At 41.8% G+C, this 17,315-nt stretch overlaps 1 protein-coding gene across 1 annotated transcript in view; it reads right to left on the minus strand.

The window, feature by feature from the left end:
* hmcn1 (hemicentin 1) overlaps positions 1-13,081 on the minus strand; it is a 62,405-nt gene extending 49,324 nt beyond the window's left edge. Inside the window, exons 1-5 of the mRNA XM_037470186.2 lie at positions 12,580-13,081; positions 3,191-3,261; positions 1,957-2,115; positions 1,733-1,855; positions 671-842 (exon numbers count right to left, since the gene is read on the minus strand). Coding sequence (XP_037326083.2) covers positions 671-842; positions 1,733-1,855; positions 1,957-2,115; positions 3,191-3,261; positions 12,580-12,835 — 781 coding nt within the window. The 5' untranslated portion in view covers positions 12,836-13,081. The remainder of the gene's footprint in view (positions 1-670; positions 843-1,732; positions 1,856-1,956; positions 2,116-3,190; positions 3,262-12,579) is intronic.
* Between the last annotated feature and the right edge of the window lie 4,234 nt (positions 13,082-17,315).

The following is a 17,315-nucleotide window of genomic DNA, read 5'->3' on the forward strand; positions in this document are numbered from 1 at the left end:
ACTTATTTTTTGGGTGTTCTCTATTAAGCTCTATCTGGTCTGTCTAAAATGTTCTCTTATTCTTTAAACTCTTCATGTATGAAAAATTTAACTCAAAATAGTGTATTATTTCTGATTTACAGAGACTGACGCATTCTGATCATAACCCATGTATATTAGTATTTTGATTTTGCATTATCCCTGTTTGTATTATTTACATGCTAACAACATAGCAGGCAGTGGAATGACCTCCACACTGATTTCCTTAACACTTCATGTGCCATGTGCCAAACCTCTATATTCATTACATTACATGTTATTTAGCTGACGCTTTTATCCTAAGCGACTTACATTGCATTATAACCCGTGCATTACATTTTTGCCTGGGGAGCAATTAGGGGTTCGGTGTCTTGCTCAGGGACACATGGGGCATTCAAATAAGTGAAATCTGCAATGACCATAGAAAAGAAATATATGAATAATTTCCATGCTCCACCAACCATTCAATGAGCTCACTTATCCCGTATTGGAAGATCTGCATTTGCTTCTACACTTGTGTTCTTTGTAGTTAGGCTTATTTGTATTTCCATGTCACCAATCTGTACGACATATATACTGTATTACGTGATAACAACTCCATCAATCTATAAACATCTGTAATCCCGCTGATATAAGTTAACACTCATCATACCCTGGGGATCTCTTATCTCAATGTTAGGTGCTGGGCCGCTCAGGGCCACAGTGACTTCCTTGAGACTAGGGTCAAAGGGCATCGGCCAGGTGTTGCTTGCCCCACTGATGTGATCAGTGGACAGCAGGTGGACCTTGGATGACTGCACGGCGTCCTCCACCCATTTCAGAACCTGCGGCCAAGGGAAAGAAGTGTGAAGAAGGCAAGAATAGCAACCCATTCATAGAGTGGCTAATGTATATTGTCTCTACTATGGTATAAATGTTAGTGAAGGAACTCTATGTAACAACATTATCAAACAAAGTCAATTTCTTAATTCTAAAATATGAATAATCTATCAACTTAGCCCCTGATACGTTCACTCCCTCAGCTGCACACAGGGCAGACGTAGACTCTGTTTGACCTGTTTAACCTTTTACTATGTGAAACAGGCCATTCTGACGTGAGAGTTTAATGATAAAGCGCTGTCAAAGTCTCCGGGTAAAAACCCAATTGATTTGACTCAAACATACTGAATGCTTTTACTAATTTGTATCCATATTTTCCTGAAAGACACTAGCTTCTTTAGAATAAACCCCACAGACATTACATTACACGTCATTTAGCTGCCGCTTTTATCCAAAACCAAACCAACATACTAAGACCCTGTTTTACTTCATATTAACATTTCTAATTTACTAAAAAAAGATGGACCAATAGCAAAGAACTCTCATGCATCTTATCAAAAGATTTACACCACTTGAATCCTTTTCTGCACTAACAAGTGTCCTTATCTAACTGTAATGAAACAGCAACATGATTCAAACCTCTGGCTTTGACCCCCTGCCCAGTTCCTGACTGCTGAATTATTCTTTTTGGAGAGGTTAAAAAGAGCTATAGTATACATCAATCAATGGAATGTTTCTAGCCCATTTGATCTTGTTTCCAGACCTGGACACGGACACAACTAAATGTAAAACCTTCTCCCATGATGTAATTTACACAGTTTGGTTACAAACCAAGGCCAAGCTGAGATGATGTGAGTGCTGTGACCAAAGAGCGTTCTTCCCGAGATGCTCTTACCTCGTTGACCTGTTTCTTGTCTAGATGGAAAACCTGCCCAGAGCTGGTGGAGGCGATCTCCTCGTAAACCTTGTAGCCAATGTGAGTCCTGTCATCACAGTCTCCTGTCAGCACAAACACCACCTACGGACGCATAGATAATATATATATAGATAGATCACAATGTGAACTATTACTTCTGTATATAATATATGATATCCTTTATAACACAGTAATATCCAAACCTGTGACTGTTTCTGCTGAATGAGCTGCAGAACTTCATTAGTCAGCTTGTAATCTTTGGACCGAGCATCCGTGAAAACGTAAATGAAGGATCCCGGCAAAGAGATCTCCAAGGCGATCTTAATGGCGCCAATGCTCATCTCCGGACAGTCCCCGCCTCCCTGAGAAAGAGAAGGACTTCATGGTGACCTTCTAATCAGCAATACATGAATAGCACCAACTTTACATCTCTAATAACAACAACAAAAATTATCATTAGCCATATTTATTTCAACATTATAGTTGTTGTGCTGTTACTGTTGCTGCTGTACAATAATGTACATAATCGCTGTTTCAACGCTCGCCTTTTATTATTTTCACTGTTTTACTTTGACAATCACCATGTCTCAGTCTTGTTTCAGGTGTCTTGACTTCCTCTGTCCTCATCGTGTCTTCCAAGTGTGCTGATGGCGGCTGCCTCCCCGCTTGTGTGCACCTGTGTCCCTGATGACTCACCCTCCCCTTGTGTACTTAAGTGAGGCGCTCTGTGTTGTTTGCAGCCAATTCGTCTTGCACACCCAGCACTTTGGTGCCTCGTGCAGTGACCTCATGGACTAAAGACTACGACCACGTCTCAAGAATGAACCCCCCCCCCCCTCGGGGGCTGACATCCGTCTACCAAGCCGATCGAAGTTCCCCGACACGCTGTGTAAAAACCTCTCGGTCAGAGGGTTTCAACGGCTAGGTTACACGCATCACCACATGAGTCACATCTGGAGTGGAGTGACCCATGATTGTTAGGCACGGGGGGGGGAGGTGAAGAGACAGGAATCCTCTGTCTCTCCCAAACCTCAGAATCTCACCTCTGAACCACCACCCCCTCTCCATTCCCCCACTACCCCCAACATGACTGATGACGCTGCGGTGCACTTTGGTTCTTGTGCCTGACAAATGTAAAGGGCTGCCTCACATCTTCACCTTTACATTTCTAGAAGCTCGGTGGGCAAAAAGCTCTTAGGGGTTTGTGCAGGTGAAGAAGGGAAGAATAATAACAAACTCACAAAGTGAGAGGAAACTGGATCGCTTCCATTCTACATAAAGCCAGATGAACTGGGACACATGCCAAGGATGCAAAGACACGTACCAAAATCTTACTCTTCAAAGTACTGACCTCCGAATGCTAATGTTCTGTCTCTCTGTCATACATAGACATGAAGAGTACCATCTTGGTTTGATGAATGAGGTCTCTGCACCTACCTGAACGTACAGCTCCCTCAGCTCATACTGGAACTTCTCTGGGTCTGTTGTGATCGTTACGGGTCCAATCTCTGCAAAAAGACAGATAGAATATGACTCTGTGGTAATAGGGCCACAGGCTGAAGTCTGCATAGGGTCAATAACTGAAGCATTTGGTTTACCAAAATGATTATTACCAAATCATATTTTAAAGAATTCTTTTTGTTATTCATGCTTCATTGTTTGGCAGACAAGATACAATTTGACTAGTTATTAGTTATTATGTTTTTAAGTCTGTGTGCTAAATTGGGCGTCTTTCACTGTAGCATGAAAGCAGAGCACTACCTTGAGATAAGGACGACTTGGCCTGTGCTCTGTACCTCTGCCCGTGTTTGTAGTCACTGCTGTTTTCTCAGTTGACTTTGTTCTTTCCGTTAATGAGCTGCTAAGCCTCTTGTTGTGTGACTTTAGCCACTGCAGCTGTGCTGGGGAATGAGCCTGATGAGGGGCTGCAAAGGCACACGGACACTCACACACACGCTGCCGTTTTGCACATGCAAGCACATTGGAAAACAAGGTTTCCCTTGTGGACCAGAGGCCACATACAAAGGATCCTTGACTTTTGAAAAAGGATACAGTTTGAACTGTTTTACAGCATGTGTCTCACGGCCAGGGCCTAAATATAGTGGAGTGCTACAAGTCTTTAAACTTAATTGTCATTGAGAACCTTTTATTCTGCTTCTGTCTCAAGTGTTTTCTTTCAGAAGGTAAAACATTTAAGGTTGTTGACGAATCAAAAGAATTTCCTTTTCTTTGCCACAAGCATGAACTTCCATTTCTTCTTGAAAGAACTCAACATGAGCTTTCAATTTCTATAATAACAAACAAAAAGCCTTTTTCCAAATTACCCAGATTTTGGCATTCCTGTGAATCCTTAAGGTGGAGAGTGAAGGGGCATTTGCAACGATGAGAGACATTTTTTAAACATGGAAATGTGCTGCTCAGAACGGAACATGGATCTTCAGCCAAACTTCTCAGAGATGGAAAAGCTGACTGGTTTTTCCCTATGGGAGAAGTTCCCATGACTGTTGAAAGTTTTCTTTTGACTATTTCATTTATGGTGATACTTGGCCAGTCTTTGCACCAGAAATGTGGAAAACCATAACTAATACTCATGACCTCGAAACAGTGTGAGACGACATGAAACTAACTCTCTATCAGAAACCGCTTAGGCAAAAAAAAGCTGTATACGGTTTGATGACATGTGACAGCATACATGACTACACACATAAGGTAAATCTCAATTCTTTGTTTTCGGCTTCCACACAGAAAATAGGGCTTGATGAGTTCTATGTGATGACAACAAGGATAAGTATGCCACTTATTGCTAAGAAAGTGTAGTCATAGTGAAAGAATGCTCTAAAGTCAGACAATAAATAACAACAAAAGAGAGAAAATGATCTGCAGCACCTGTTGCCACAAAAAGAATTAGAAATATCCTAAATGATCTAACAATTGAATGCATCTTTATAGTCTTACAGCATTCATCTGTAATGCCAGCTGTAAAAGAAAGCATCTGTAAATCACATGCAGACTTAGTTTTACCTCCACTGACATATGGTCTTAAAAGTCATTTGCTGGAAATCAATGGAGTGAGTTTCTCTTTTCTAACAACATCAGCACAAAGGAATTCCTTTCAACCAAATCAATTCTGAATTTTGGCAGTGATGCATAGAACAATACATTGAAGAGCTTCATAAGCCGCCACAGTAAATGAAAGACAATGGAAAGATGCCTGGAACAAACACTTCTCTGTCAACGCTCTGTGCATCTATGATGTAAAGTGTATAAAGCAGGGACAGAGAACACATTCCTGGTTGGTTTTTTTTTTTTAGTCCTGAAGGCAAATACCAGAATGTTCCTAACTCACAATTTCTGTGGTTAACAAATGCCTAATCACAGCGCTCTAAAAACATGCAGACCCACAGCTAACCTGAGGAAACCTCAAACTGAACCTCCTGCTCATCAGCACAAACAGGAGTGACACATCCTGTCTAATGTAAGATGTGATTGAAACTGATTTAATAAAATATGTATACACGTCTATGCATTGCCGCCCAACAAAACCAGACGTGTTCCACAACATGTAGCCGTTACAGCACTTCAGCAACTGAGGCTGTGACGACACAACGGTTTCTGTCATTGCTGCCGACTCGGGGTAAAATCTGCCCCCCCCCCCCGTCACCCTGACTGTCAGCTAGAAAGCCTAATTCAATGAATCAGTCCGAAGGAGAAAACACATGATGTGAAACACGTTTAGTGTGCCTCAGTGGGGAAAATGTCTCGTACTCAAGACCCAGCTTTGGTTCTGCCCTCGACCCGCTCAGCTCTTCTTCCGACCGGGGGGGGGGCACAGCTTCGCCTCGCCGCCCCGTCTGGCCCTGATTGGAGCCAACTCCAACACCACGCTGCTAAACTGGCAGGCTTTACTCAGACACAATGTGGAAATCAGCCTGAAACAATTTCCCAAACAGGAAATTGCAGCCTTGTGAAAAATTAGATCATGCTTTTAACCAAGTTCGCATGTATTACTTAAAAAGAAATAGCCCAGCGGAGAGAAGGTGGTTATTGTCCATCTCGTGGGAAAATGTAATTATTTCTCAGTGACACAACTATGTTGTCACTCCGGAAAAACAACCTCATCGGTAGTGGTGCCGTATCAAAAATATGTTCTTTCTTCACACTGAGCCCAACTTGTATACATTTTATTATTCTTTTCCTTCCTAGCAGTACGGCGTTGGAGAAGAATTCATCAAAGGAGGTATTCAAATGTACGCTTCCAGCATCCAACCATTTCTCGGTCGTATTCTCCGCAATGCATCAAAGACCCCCAATGTTCTCATCGCTGTCGATATGAAGTCGTACCTTTTATTACAGTCCCAATGTGTCTGCCTAGTTCCTTCCTCACCCGCGTCCTTTGAACTGCATCTTTTCACTTGCCTGACTGCACCAGCTGCCGTCTAATTATTGAGCTGCAGCGACGGAGCCGACGACAGACTCGATTCCAAGCTGAACTTGTGATGGAAACTTCTTGCCACAACCATGTGAGAATGCAGGACCACCAGGCGGCTAACCACTGTTCTTCCACCCCACTCGATCCCATGGGATCAGTCTTGGGATGGTGTACCACCAAAAAACGCAGATCTCTAATAATGCTGCTCGTGAGTTCAGATGATCACGCATATTGAGAAACCGATGAAACCCCCCCCCCCCCCCCCACTGTGTGTAATCCCCCCCAGATACACAGCTCTGAGGCCTCCACCAGTGCTCCATCTGACCTGAGAACTAGAGACAGAACACAGAACTTGCCACTTTGTAAAAACAATACAAATAATAAAAACTGAAGTGGAAAAGTGAGGTGATATGAACTTATTTTAGAAAGCAAAACTAATATTTTGTAGAGTTTATATTATAATACAATTCATTAAAAATGAAAAATGTACGCAAACCACTGCATTAGCACATTATGCAGCGGGAAAACAGAATTTCATTTTATTTTTTGGAATGATTGAATTTAACAGCACTGTGTTACTCAACTTTTGAAGCACAACACTCCAGTCAGTTCACGACGTCTAACGTGACCTCCTGCCAGTGACAATGACTCATTGATTCAGGTCGGAGGTGTGTTATTAAATCTTGGCTCAGCAACTCCCACTTTCCTCATATACAGTGGGAAGTATTTTTTCTCAATTCTAAACATCCTGGTGGTTTCAACGCATTGGATCAATAGAACAATGTCTTAATAGAGTGACCCCAACACTGTTGTGATGTGCAACATCTTCTGTTCCCATAATACGTCACAGAAAAAAGGTCAGACGGATGCTGATTGTGTTGCCTTGACAACGTATTACGTGCTGGTGGAGGGGCTGGTGAGGAGGATGAAAAAGACAAAGCTGTGGCGTAGAAAGACTTTAGGTTGTAAAAGCCTCTCATTGAAAAGGCAAAAACACACAGAGTCAATTTGTGGATCTACATCTGGTCTCCATCAAACAGCTTTTTAATTTGATTAATTTGCCTCAGAAATTAAGTGTTACCAAATTTAAACTTTAAAGCTCTTGACCAACTAAGTGTTTAGTGTGCCTCTGTTGTTTTACTCATTGAGGGCTGACCACAAGTGCCCCGCCGGCCACACACAGACACACAACCAGATGAAAAACATATATTAACTTTTCCAGGGGTGGACGGGGGGGGGGGGGGGGTCCTGATATAATGGTAAGGGAAACACTGATTAAGTTGAGGTTTTCACTGAAAATGTCTCACTCATATATGGCTGTAAAACTGGAATTAATAGGATTGTTAAACCTTAACAAAGGTGTTCATGGCTTTTTCAGTATGCCAAAGCTGCTCAAATAATGTAACGTAATAATTGGTAAATTAAAATACGTTAGATTTTATTTTTTTCATTAGCATATAAAAAAAACCCTGCTATCCTGATTTCCTGAAGATTCACAATGTACATGACATGTGTTGAGTGATCGTCTAACTCAAGTAGATGCCTGCATGCGGCAGACAGAATAACTGATATAATGTGTCTGTTTCTATGGAAAGAACCATGTCATTCTAGCATTAAAGGTTTGAGTGTAAATACCAAGCTGCTGAAACCTTACACATGGTTCAACTAAAATGTACAAAACAGCCTAGAGAGTAAATGAGGTCATGCCAATACAAACCATGGGAATGTTATATTATGGCATCAGAATTATATGGACATAAATCTAAAGTGTTCTAAATAAATCCTCCAGACCTTGAAACTATGACATAGAATATGGAAAAAATCAAATGGCCATGGATTCAAAAGTTCTTTAGAAATGCAACCTTAACTGTAATATCTAGACATCTGTGGAGCCTAAATTATCTACAAAAAATGCTTAATGGCAAATACTAATACATAACATGTTTGCCAGCTGTGCGGCCAGTACAGCTGGCAAACAGCAGCTGGAAGCTATCCACTTGGTGTCGGGGCAGTGAGTTTGAACAGTTTGGGACCTGAAACCAGGTCAGTATGTTGTTAAATGTATTTAACGTGTTATATGGGACTCAAGCCTTCTTGAGCCTCTACAGGACGGTGGACAAAGCAAAGTGTGGAGCAGCATTCCAAAGGTGCTCCCCGACAAAAGGCAAGCGGTGGCAGCTATTATCAAAAACACCTTACTTGCCTTGGGTGTATTATTAAAGGATTTAATCCATTGTTGAATTCTTTGCATTTAAATGATCATAAAACATAGTTCTGTTTTATTTTTTTCAGAAATTCAATCAGACATCAAAACACAGTACAAAGTTTTGTAACCCGACAGTATGAGAGTGGTCTGGATTTAACCATCACTATTTGTTTGGTCACAAGGTGCACAGAAGAAATTCAGAATTCATATTCATAAGTAATCGGGATCTAAACTTCAGACTTCTTGGACCAGAGGAGTTGAATGTTGGTTACTTGAAGACTCTCGCATTGGATTAACTACCAGTCCCAGCTGTGGAGACATTGGTACAGATGTTCCTGGGGAAGGCGTTGCTAGGCCTTTGTATTGTGCTGTTTTTTGTTTTTTTCTGTATGTGTGTTTTCTTTTTCTTTAAAAAATTGGCGTAGTCTGAAATAAAGTTTGATTGATTGATTGGCCGCAACGCAATATGACATCATCAGGGTATTCCGAGTTTTTTTTTTTAAAACATCATGATGTTTATTAAGAGTAAAACAGATGCTACAGCAGTGCGTATTTTGGGGCTTAGCTACCTTGTGATGGTCAGGTTGCTAACAGTCGTATACGTAGGCACGTAGCAAAATGAAAAAAAAGCAAATGGTCATATACGTACATTTCTGAAGAGAAATCACCTACAAGCACCGATTACAGTCCCATGGAGTCGTGACATGAAACACACATTGTAGTATGTGCCACACTCCTCGCTCCTCCTCTTAATCTTCACAAACGACCTCTTTCTTTTGGCATTCCTGCCTGATAGCATCGTCATTGACTCCGTCCAACTGACCGCGAGCTCCTTGTAATCTCACACGGGGGGGGGGGGCGGTCCACGCAAACAAAATACTGCTCAGGGAAGAGGGAAACAAAGGGAAAAGGAGCTGGCGGAAGAGGACCGTGATCAGCGACAAAAGGAAGGTCTCAGATGGGTGCCTTTGATCACGCGGAGGAGGTCAAAGCCATCCCGTCATCTCCTCTCATCAGCCCACACCCAGATGGCTTTGGGCCGTCTCCTTCGAACTGGCCCGGGCCGACCATAAACTCTGCCAAACCAGCTATGACTCCATGACCTTTCTCTGTTTGACCTGCGCTGTTCATTAGTCACATCCAGCGCAGTGAGAACGCTTTCAAATCCTCTCCCCCTTAAGCCTTTCCAATGACTTTATTGGGGGGGGGGCTTCATCTCACAATGTCTTGGCGGAAGATTGCGTCCTGGATAAGCTTTACTTATTACTTTTAAACTTTACTGCAAAGTTGCAATGGTTTTGCAGCCAAAAATAATATATACATTGACTAAATTTAAGTTTGTGTCAACTTGTCTCTGACGCTTAAAATCGGAGGAGTGGATCAACTGTGCTGCTTCTGATCTGGATGCAAACACCCTCCAATTAAAGCACCACGTCAAAACTGTCATTCATCCAATTTAAATCATTAACGCTGGAGTGCACAGCTACACACGAAGAAAAAAAAGTATCACTGAGCCGAGGCCCTAGGCCCTGACCCACCTAAAACTCAGCTAATTAAACACTCCCAGAAGCTGGTACGGGACACAAGCGTTCCCTCTCACAGCGAGGTAGTGTTTACAAGGACGAGCATGTGTGTGTGTGTGTGTGTGGACGTGAAGAACTTAGGACCTCAGAGGACTCAGGGACCAAATCTGTGGACACATCCACACATCATTCTGGTGCTGGTCGAGTGTCTTTTCGTAAGGGTCATTGGAAAACAAGTGAACATTGGTTCTATGACAAATGCCACGAGTTCACCAATTCTGTGAAATGAAGTTGATTTGGGTGTGAACTTTCAAATGAATCTTAATAAATAAATAAGTCTAGACAGTCTGCTCGCCTGATTCCGCAGTAAAACAGTATTCATGGCTCCCTGGACTGTAGCTACAGAAGATACGTGTTCATTTTCACTGCTGTTATTTCAACAGCAACAACATTTTACAGTGGATTTTCTAGTAAAGTGAATGTTATTTTATAAATGTACCACTGTTTCATTGGAGCGTTTTAAAACTGTGGCGCGAAACACACAACCGCTGTGCCGTTGTAAAGTGACTTGTGAAGTAGCTTCTTGCTCTCTTCATTTCTCCCCCTGCAGGATGGAAGAAAGGGGGGGGGGGGGGGGCTTCCTGAATGATCTTCCCACACAAGCCTGACCCCAAAATCCAGGCATCCTCTTGACACTCTCGCTTCACACACACGGACGAGCACACACACACACACTCACACAGGCCCCCCCCCCCGAGAGAGAGGGAGACTCAGACACACAAACACACTCTCCCGTGTTTACCGTGTCAGATTGCAGTGTAAATAAAGAAGCTCCGGCCTCTGATTCAAACGGAGCCAAATCAAACAGGAGGGAGCGCGTTATCGCGCTGGGCCGGATGGAAAGCAGAGAGAATGGATCCTTGTCAGAATTAAACAAAATACGAGTTCTTATGAAAACAAAAACTGATTCTTTCGGTGGGTCCGGGACATTACTGTATGATGGCTTCTCAGTCACCGTAGCTGTAACATTCGCTCTGAAAAGTGGGCTTTTGCATAAATGGTTGCAAACCCGAGATTCTTTGAGAACTGTTGCTTTGACGTACAGTGCAGCTCTCTTTTCATCTGCTAATGATTCAAACTGGCGCCCTCTCTCCCAAGCAAACAAGGATGGATTCATCATTTGTTATACTTGTGTATACTGAGCATATTTCTTGAATATGATTATTATTCTAGGCACAGAATCTACAAGAAATTTAGCTTCATGAGAATCTGTGACGTGCTGAAATGTAGCAGATGAGAGCAAACATCTGGAAAACGAGTCGATTTTTTCAAGGCACAGATCACCTCCGTCAATTCATCTCCTACTTTCTCTCTGCAGTTGTTAGTTGTACTCAAATGCTTAAAATGGCACTATTGAGGGAGCACATACTTGGGTTTATGTCGCCAGCTGTGTTTGTTAACCTTTAGAAGATCTATCTACGGAGAACAAATCAAGCATGTACCCTGGGTTGTTGCTGTCGATAAAGCATACTTTGGAGGTGGGTGTTGAACACGTCACACCTCCACATCAGCACTCAGAGCCGCGTGACATCACGGAGGCCTTTGATGGTGCTTTTGTAAGCAAGTAATTTACCTCTGCTCCCTCTCAGAAAATAGTCATTACGGGGACACAAAGTCTCTCCATTCCCCAAACTTCAGTAACTCGGGGACTGATAGAAAAGGTGAATTTGACTTAAAAAGAGAGGAAGCTAATCACTACATCCAATGTGTGGTCTTCAATAGCTTTGTTTTCATTTTACTCAAATACCATTCTTTAACGCTACTATTGCTGATTATTTAAAAACCATTTTAAAATCATTAGTAACTTCTCATTTTACTTGACAGTGCGCCTCTAAACATCCCACCAGGATTACTGTAGCCCAACTGCTCTCCTGCAGTCAACTCAGCTGGAAATCCGATTTCCGTGGTCAACTCAGCAGGCACTTGAATTTTAGTGCACCCGCATGCTGGCATTTGCGGTATTAAACATTAAAAACCGGGATCAAATCTATTTAATTAAAAACTCCAGCAATGATTCAGTATGGGCTCCAATAAATGCATCGCATAAAAGGGTTAGCTTTTCAATCCTACACATATTGCACTTTTGCTTTGGAAAAATCTTAATTTGTATACTATAAAGATATTTTATTTGTTGCAAGAGTAGAGGTGCCTAATGTTAGTCATTGTCTTGAATATGCGGGCTTTTACTTTGGAGAAATCTCTACATGTGTACAGTAAATATAAGAAACTAGATAATAATAATAATACGTTTTGATCAAATCGCTTTTATTCCGGTTACATGTCTAATACCGTAAATGTTGTCATACATGTGCACAAGAATTCAAGTTGACCGCAGTGATGTACCGTGCAGGCCATATTACCTGTTCCGAATGAGAGAGCACCCAGGGGTGATCATAACCATTGAGCTGCATTGCAAACATAAAGCCACACACTAACCGTGGCGGAATGCTAATGATAGTGACCGCCAGGCTTGAACATCTGTGCGCGCGGACGAGATCTCGCCCCGAGTGCCTCATGTCTCACTTTTCTGTGTGAGGGATAAACTCAAAACAATCCCCAAACAAAATAAAAAACGTGTCATTCACTCCACATGCTTTCGTTGTGTTACCTGGGTCGTGGAAGGGTACCAGGGCAAAGTTATACAAAGTTTTCTTTGGTCGACTGAGAGAAGTCTCCAAAATCTTTGACGCGCCCTCGATGACCTGGACCAGGTCGTCGTACATGGAGCCCGTCACATCGAAGACGAAGGCCAGGGTGGAAGCCCCCTCCGGGATGTCCTCCTCCGTGGCCCCGGTGCCCGGGTCTTGCCCGGCGGAAAAGGACACCGAGAGTAAAAGGGACAGCCACAGCAGTCTGCTGCCCATTTCAGATCCAAGACGCTTCCCAAGCAACGTCCTGTGTGTTCCTCTCGCTTCAGGTGGAACCTCAGGGTGAGTCAAGAAATGAAGACATCGGGTTCTCCAAAAAAAAAAATCTGAAACTAATGCAGAACACTTTTACAAAAGGTGCAAAAACAGCCAACAAAACAAATGGGGGGGGGGGGAAGGGAATCCGATTTTGCGCGTGCGTCTTCCTGTGCGGGGTCCGTGCGCAGAACTCGCGACCTCTCACTTCTCTCTGCGGTCTCAGCAGCTGCAGCAGCCTGTCGCCCGGTGTCTGTGGAGAGGAGCCATCGTTCAGCTCTGTCCTACTAAGACACCCCCCTCCCCCCCTCCACCCCTTCCTCAGCTGGGCAGAAGGTATCCAACACACAGACTAACAGCTGTGATCTAATAGGGCGAGATCTTTGGATGACTTTGAAAATACCTCTTGTCTTCTTGACTGTTATGTGTCCCACAATGAATTAAATGGGCGGCAGTGTTAATTGGAAAAGGTTGTTAGATGAGCATAACAGTAGTAACCCTCTGGTTTGCAGGTCTTGTGGAGGTTTTCTTCCAATGCAATTAGAAATAAGTCATTGGAAGGGAGAGTCATGTCGGAATATTGTGAATGATACAATTTAGACTAAAAGGACGAAATAGTTTGAAATGCTGGACTTGCATGAGTGAAGCTAGAAGCCTGCTAGCTGGAAACCTGCAGCTCTTGGGTGATGGGGAGCTCTGTATTGCCACCTAGTGGTTGTTTTTTGACCTCACAAGTAAGTGAATACGGCTAGAAACTTATATAGTATAGTCATTTATATAGTTCAATAACAGTATACCTTTACTCAAAAATACTTGATTTGAGACATTTTGTTTACAAGTTTATAAAAAGGTGGCAAATCATTAACAGCAAAGTGAAAATGTTCACAAGTAGTATTGGAAAGTGAGTATTCTGAGTCTGTATTGAGGTATTGTACACCAGTTGAGTACTTTGATCTTCGACTCCACTGCATTTATAAAGGAACGTTGTATATGGGGTGGTGTGGTGGTGTGTTGGTTAGTACATGGGTCCTGGATAAATACCCGCCCAGCACCTTTATAACAGAATCCGATGCCAGCTGGGATTGACTCCAGCCCCCTGCAACCCATTTAAGGACTGATGACTAACATTGTAGGTGTTTTACTCCAATCAATTCACCTGACACCCTGAACTTTTAAAATGTATAATTTACATTAAGGAATATGTGATTTATAAATAAAGCTTATTTACAATCCTATTTGGCCTGTGACCTCTCATATTGGGGCTCCTTGCAACAGTTCAACCCAGACATCTGAACTCAAAGAAATGTAATATTTCACATATGTTGATCTTGTGATTATGACTGTACATAAAATTACATTCAACTTGACCAGCTTCAACAGTACAATTCTGCTGTTGTCGGTTTATTTCAATAATATTCTAGTAACATCAGTCACCATTTTATCGTACTGCCAGTAGAAGTACAACTAGCTGATAATAATTATTTAATTTTCCTTCAGAAGCATTTTGAAAAAAGGACTTTTACTTGTAAGTGGGTGTTTTTGGTTGCATTGTTACTTTAACTCAAGACACGTATATAGATACAAAAAAATATAGTAATGTCTCCCATTGTGCAATAAGAATAATGTCTTTGCTAAAGTCTTTGCTCTTTACTCTTCTCCAAGAATAAATGTAATCTGCCAACAATTAGCAGATTTGAACACTAGGGAGAGCTATTACACCACTTATATTTTGTCGAACTAATAATGCAGGGCTGGATATCTGTGTAAAAATTAATAAGCTACATATGGGGGGGAAAATTGAAAAAAAGAGTAGTAAAAACGTCAGTCTTTTTCAAAATACGTGGCTCAGTAATGGGATTGGTGTTTGTAAGTGCATTTTCACCAGGTCATTTCAACGGGTCTTTACTGAAGGTCGTATATTGATTTCCCCGGGGCTTTACTGGAGGTTCTCAACGGAAAGTTACACGGAAACATTCAAATAAGAATCCAAATCTCAGAAACCAAGGCCCATTCCACTAAAAGAGAATTTTGCATGGCAAACAAATAGGTCTGGAAATGGAAATGGACCATGACAAACCCAGCACGCTGGCAGTGATTACACAACACATTTCTCAACATATCCCATCTTAGGTTTGTCATGTTCCTAACAAGTTCATACAAGAACCAAAATAAAAAATAACAATGATCAGTTCAAGGTAAACGTTGGCGCTCAGGGGAAGGTTGCACACTTGTTTCCACTAACCCAGTTCAGTAGGCCCACATCTCAATGGACCATCTTTGTTGGCCATTAAGGTGAGAGAAGATCAATCATTAATTCTAGTAAGCTATATGTTCCCCCTGGATAACAACAATATTTGATCATTTGAAAAATCGCTGTGTATTCGTAGTTACTACTGAAGACCTTGAACAAGTAGTACGAAGAGGATTCCTGTTGACAGGCCCCCACATTGTGCCAAAGCAACCGCCAACCCTTCCACAGCCCTATCCAAAGACAATGAGTCACTGGCTTACCTAGTTGCCCAAAGCATGAATCAATATTATTGCACCATCTTCACATTCACAGTACATCATTTTGGATTATGCATTTATATAAAATATAAATATAGCCGGTCTTCCGGTGGCAGTTAATGCAGGAACTGGTGGAAAACACCGTGATTATTTCCCTTTTCACTGAAAAAAAGCAAAAATATTTTTCTCCAAAGATTTACCAAAACCAATAAATCAAAAAGATTCAATTATTATTTGCAAAACTTGCAACTCATATGAGACTTTGAGTCATTTGCCTTATTCCACCTGCAGTTTTGAGATAATACAGTAGAAAACAAATGACACACAGGCTCCCGGCCCCCAGTGAACCATCCAAAGACCCCCCCCCTGGGGCCTGGGGCTCTGTTTCCCAACAGACCTAATCCCTGTGTTTACTGCCTGTCGTCTCACTAAAGTCACTCTTTTGTAGGCAGCGCACCTCATCTGGCCAGTGAGGGCAACTAGTTCAGCACAACATATCTTTTGTAATCCCCTCTCCATTCTTTCTTTTTACTATGGGACTCTCGCTAAACACACGCTGAAAAGTATGGACACACGTAACCACATAAACACTTTGTGTGCACAAACAATTGTTCCTGTTCTCTGACTCTCTCATCCTCTCTGTCACCCACTTGGACGTCAGTTACACAAACGCAATATTTTTTTTTGTTCCCTCCTATTTTTAGCAGTTTGTTGTAAACAATGAAAAGATAATGAAAGAAGAGAAGAGGAAGAGAACAGAAGATATACAGTATAGATCAAGGGAAAGGTATGAAAAGTGACATTTAACGGATTCTGAAGCCTAAATATAAGGCTTAAACCACTGCAGATCATTTACAACATCTGATGTTCATGTAGTCGGGTGATAATGAAAATGACACACAGGGAAGGAAGATTCTTTCCTCTTTTGCAACCAGATCGAACTGGACTGCAACTCTCTTTGTCACTCCCTTTGTTTTGGTGCCATTTGGTCTGCACATTCCTCCATGGAAAGCTCCTGTTAACGCTGATCGTGTAATTAAACGTTCATTCAGGATTTGGTCACAGACCATAAAAACTGACTCTGAAAGAAAGGTGTGCGTACGTGTGGCCTCATGTGAATGTTAATGGGCGTATCATAAAAGAAAGAGAATAAGGGTGAGAGTGAAAGAGCGGTATAAACTGTGACTTAGCAAATACTGTCACACACACACACACACACTTATCAATGGTATTGAAACTGCCTTTTACTTGATTTAACAAATCTTTTTAATAAATCTGCAATTATTTCTATACATATCTTTCAAGCAGAAGTACATACAATACATACAATATTCATTTTGGATTTGCCAGTACATGGTTTTACAAAACGCAGTGGATAAATACAGAAGTAAAAGTAGTTTACAGAACCAAGGCATTTGCTATGGTCACGTACAGTTGCTCTGTGGGGATAGAGTTTGTTTTTTTATTAAAAGAATACACCACGTTTGACAGAAAGCAGAAATGGATTCACAGTTACACCACATCTGTTGGGAGGACATGACACTGTGGAAAGTGACCATTGTGGGCCTGTGTGTCCCACATGATGGACATGCATTTGTGTGTAGCAAGAGAGTCAATCAAAGGACAAAAGAACAGTGGCAAACGAGGCAAAACGTGTAATAATAAAAGCATAAATGGGCTGTGGCATGAATTATACATTTGGAAAAGCATGGTGGGATGCATGGAAAATGGATTGAGTGAAGAAATAAAGTAATAGCTCAGAGAAACAAAAGCTATAAAGGTCTGTTTTTTTGCAATAAATACACAGTGTCTGTCTTTCTCAGTGTGGTTGCTTTGAATCTTTTCACCCTTTGCATAAACCCACCCCCCTGCACGTAGGCAGCCCCCTCTCACACAAAACACATGATAAAAAACAAGACGTAGACATAAACAT

The sequence above is a fragment of the Pungitius pungitius genome, chromosome 7, assembly GCF_949316345.1.
Source record: "Pungitius pungitius chromosome 7, fPunPun2.1, whole genome shotgun sequence".
In the NCBI taxonomy this organism is placed as follows: domain Eukaryota; kingdom Metazoa; phylum Chordata; class Actinopteri; order Perciformes; family Gasterosteidae; genus Pungitius; species Pungitius pungitius.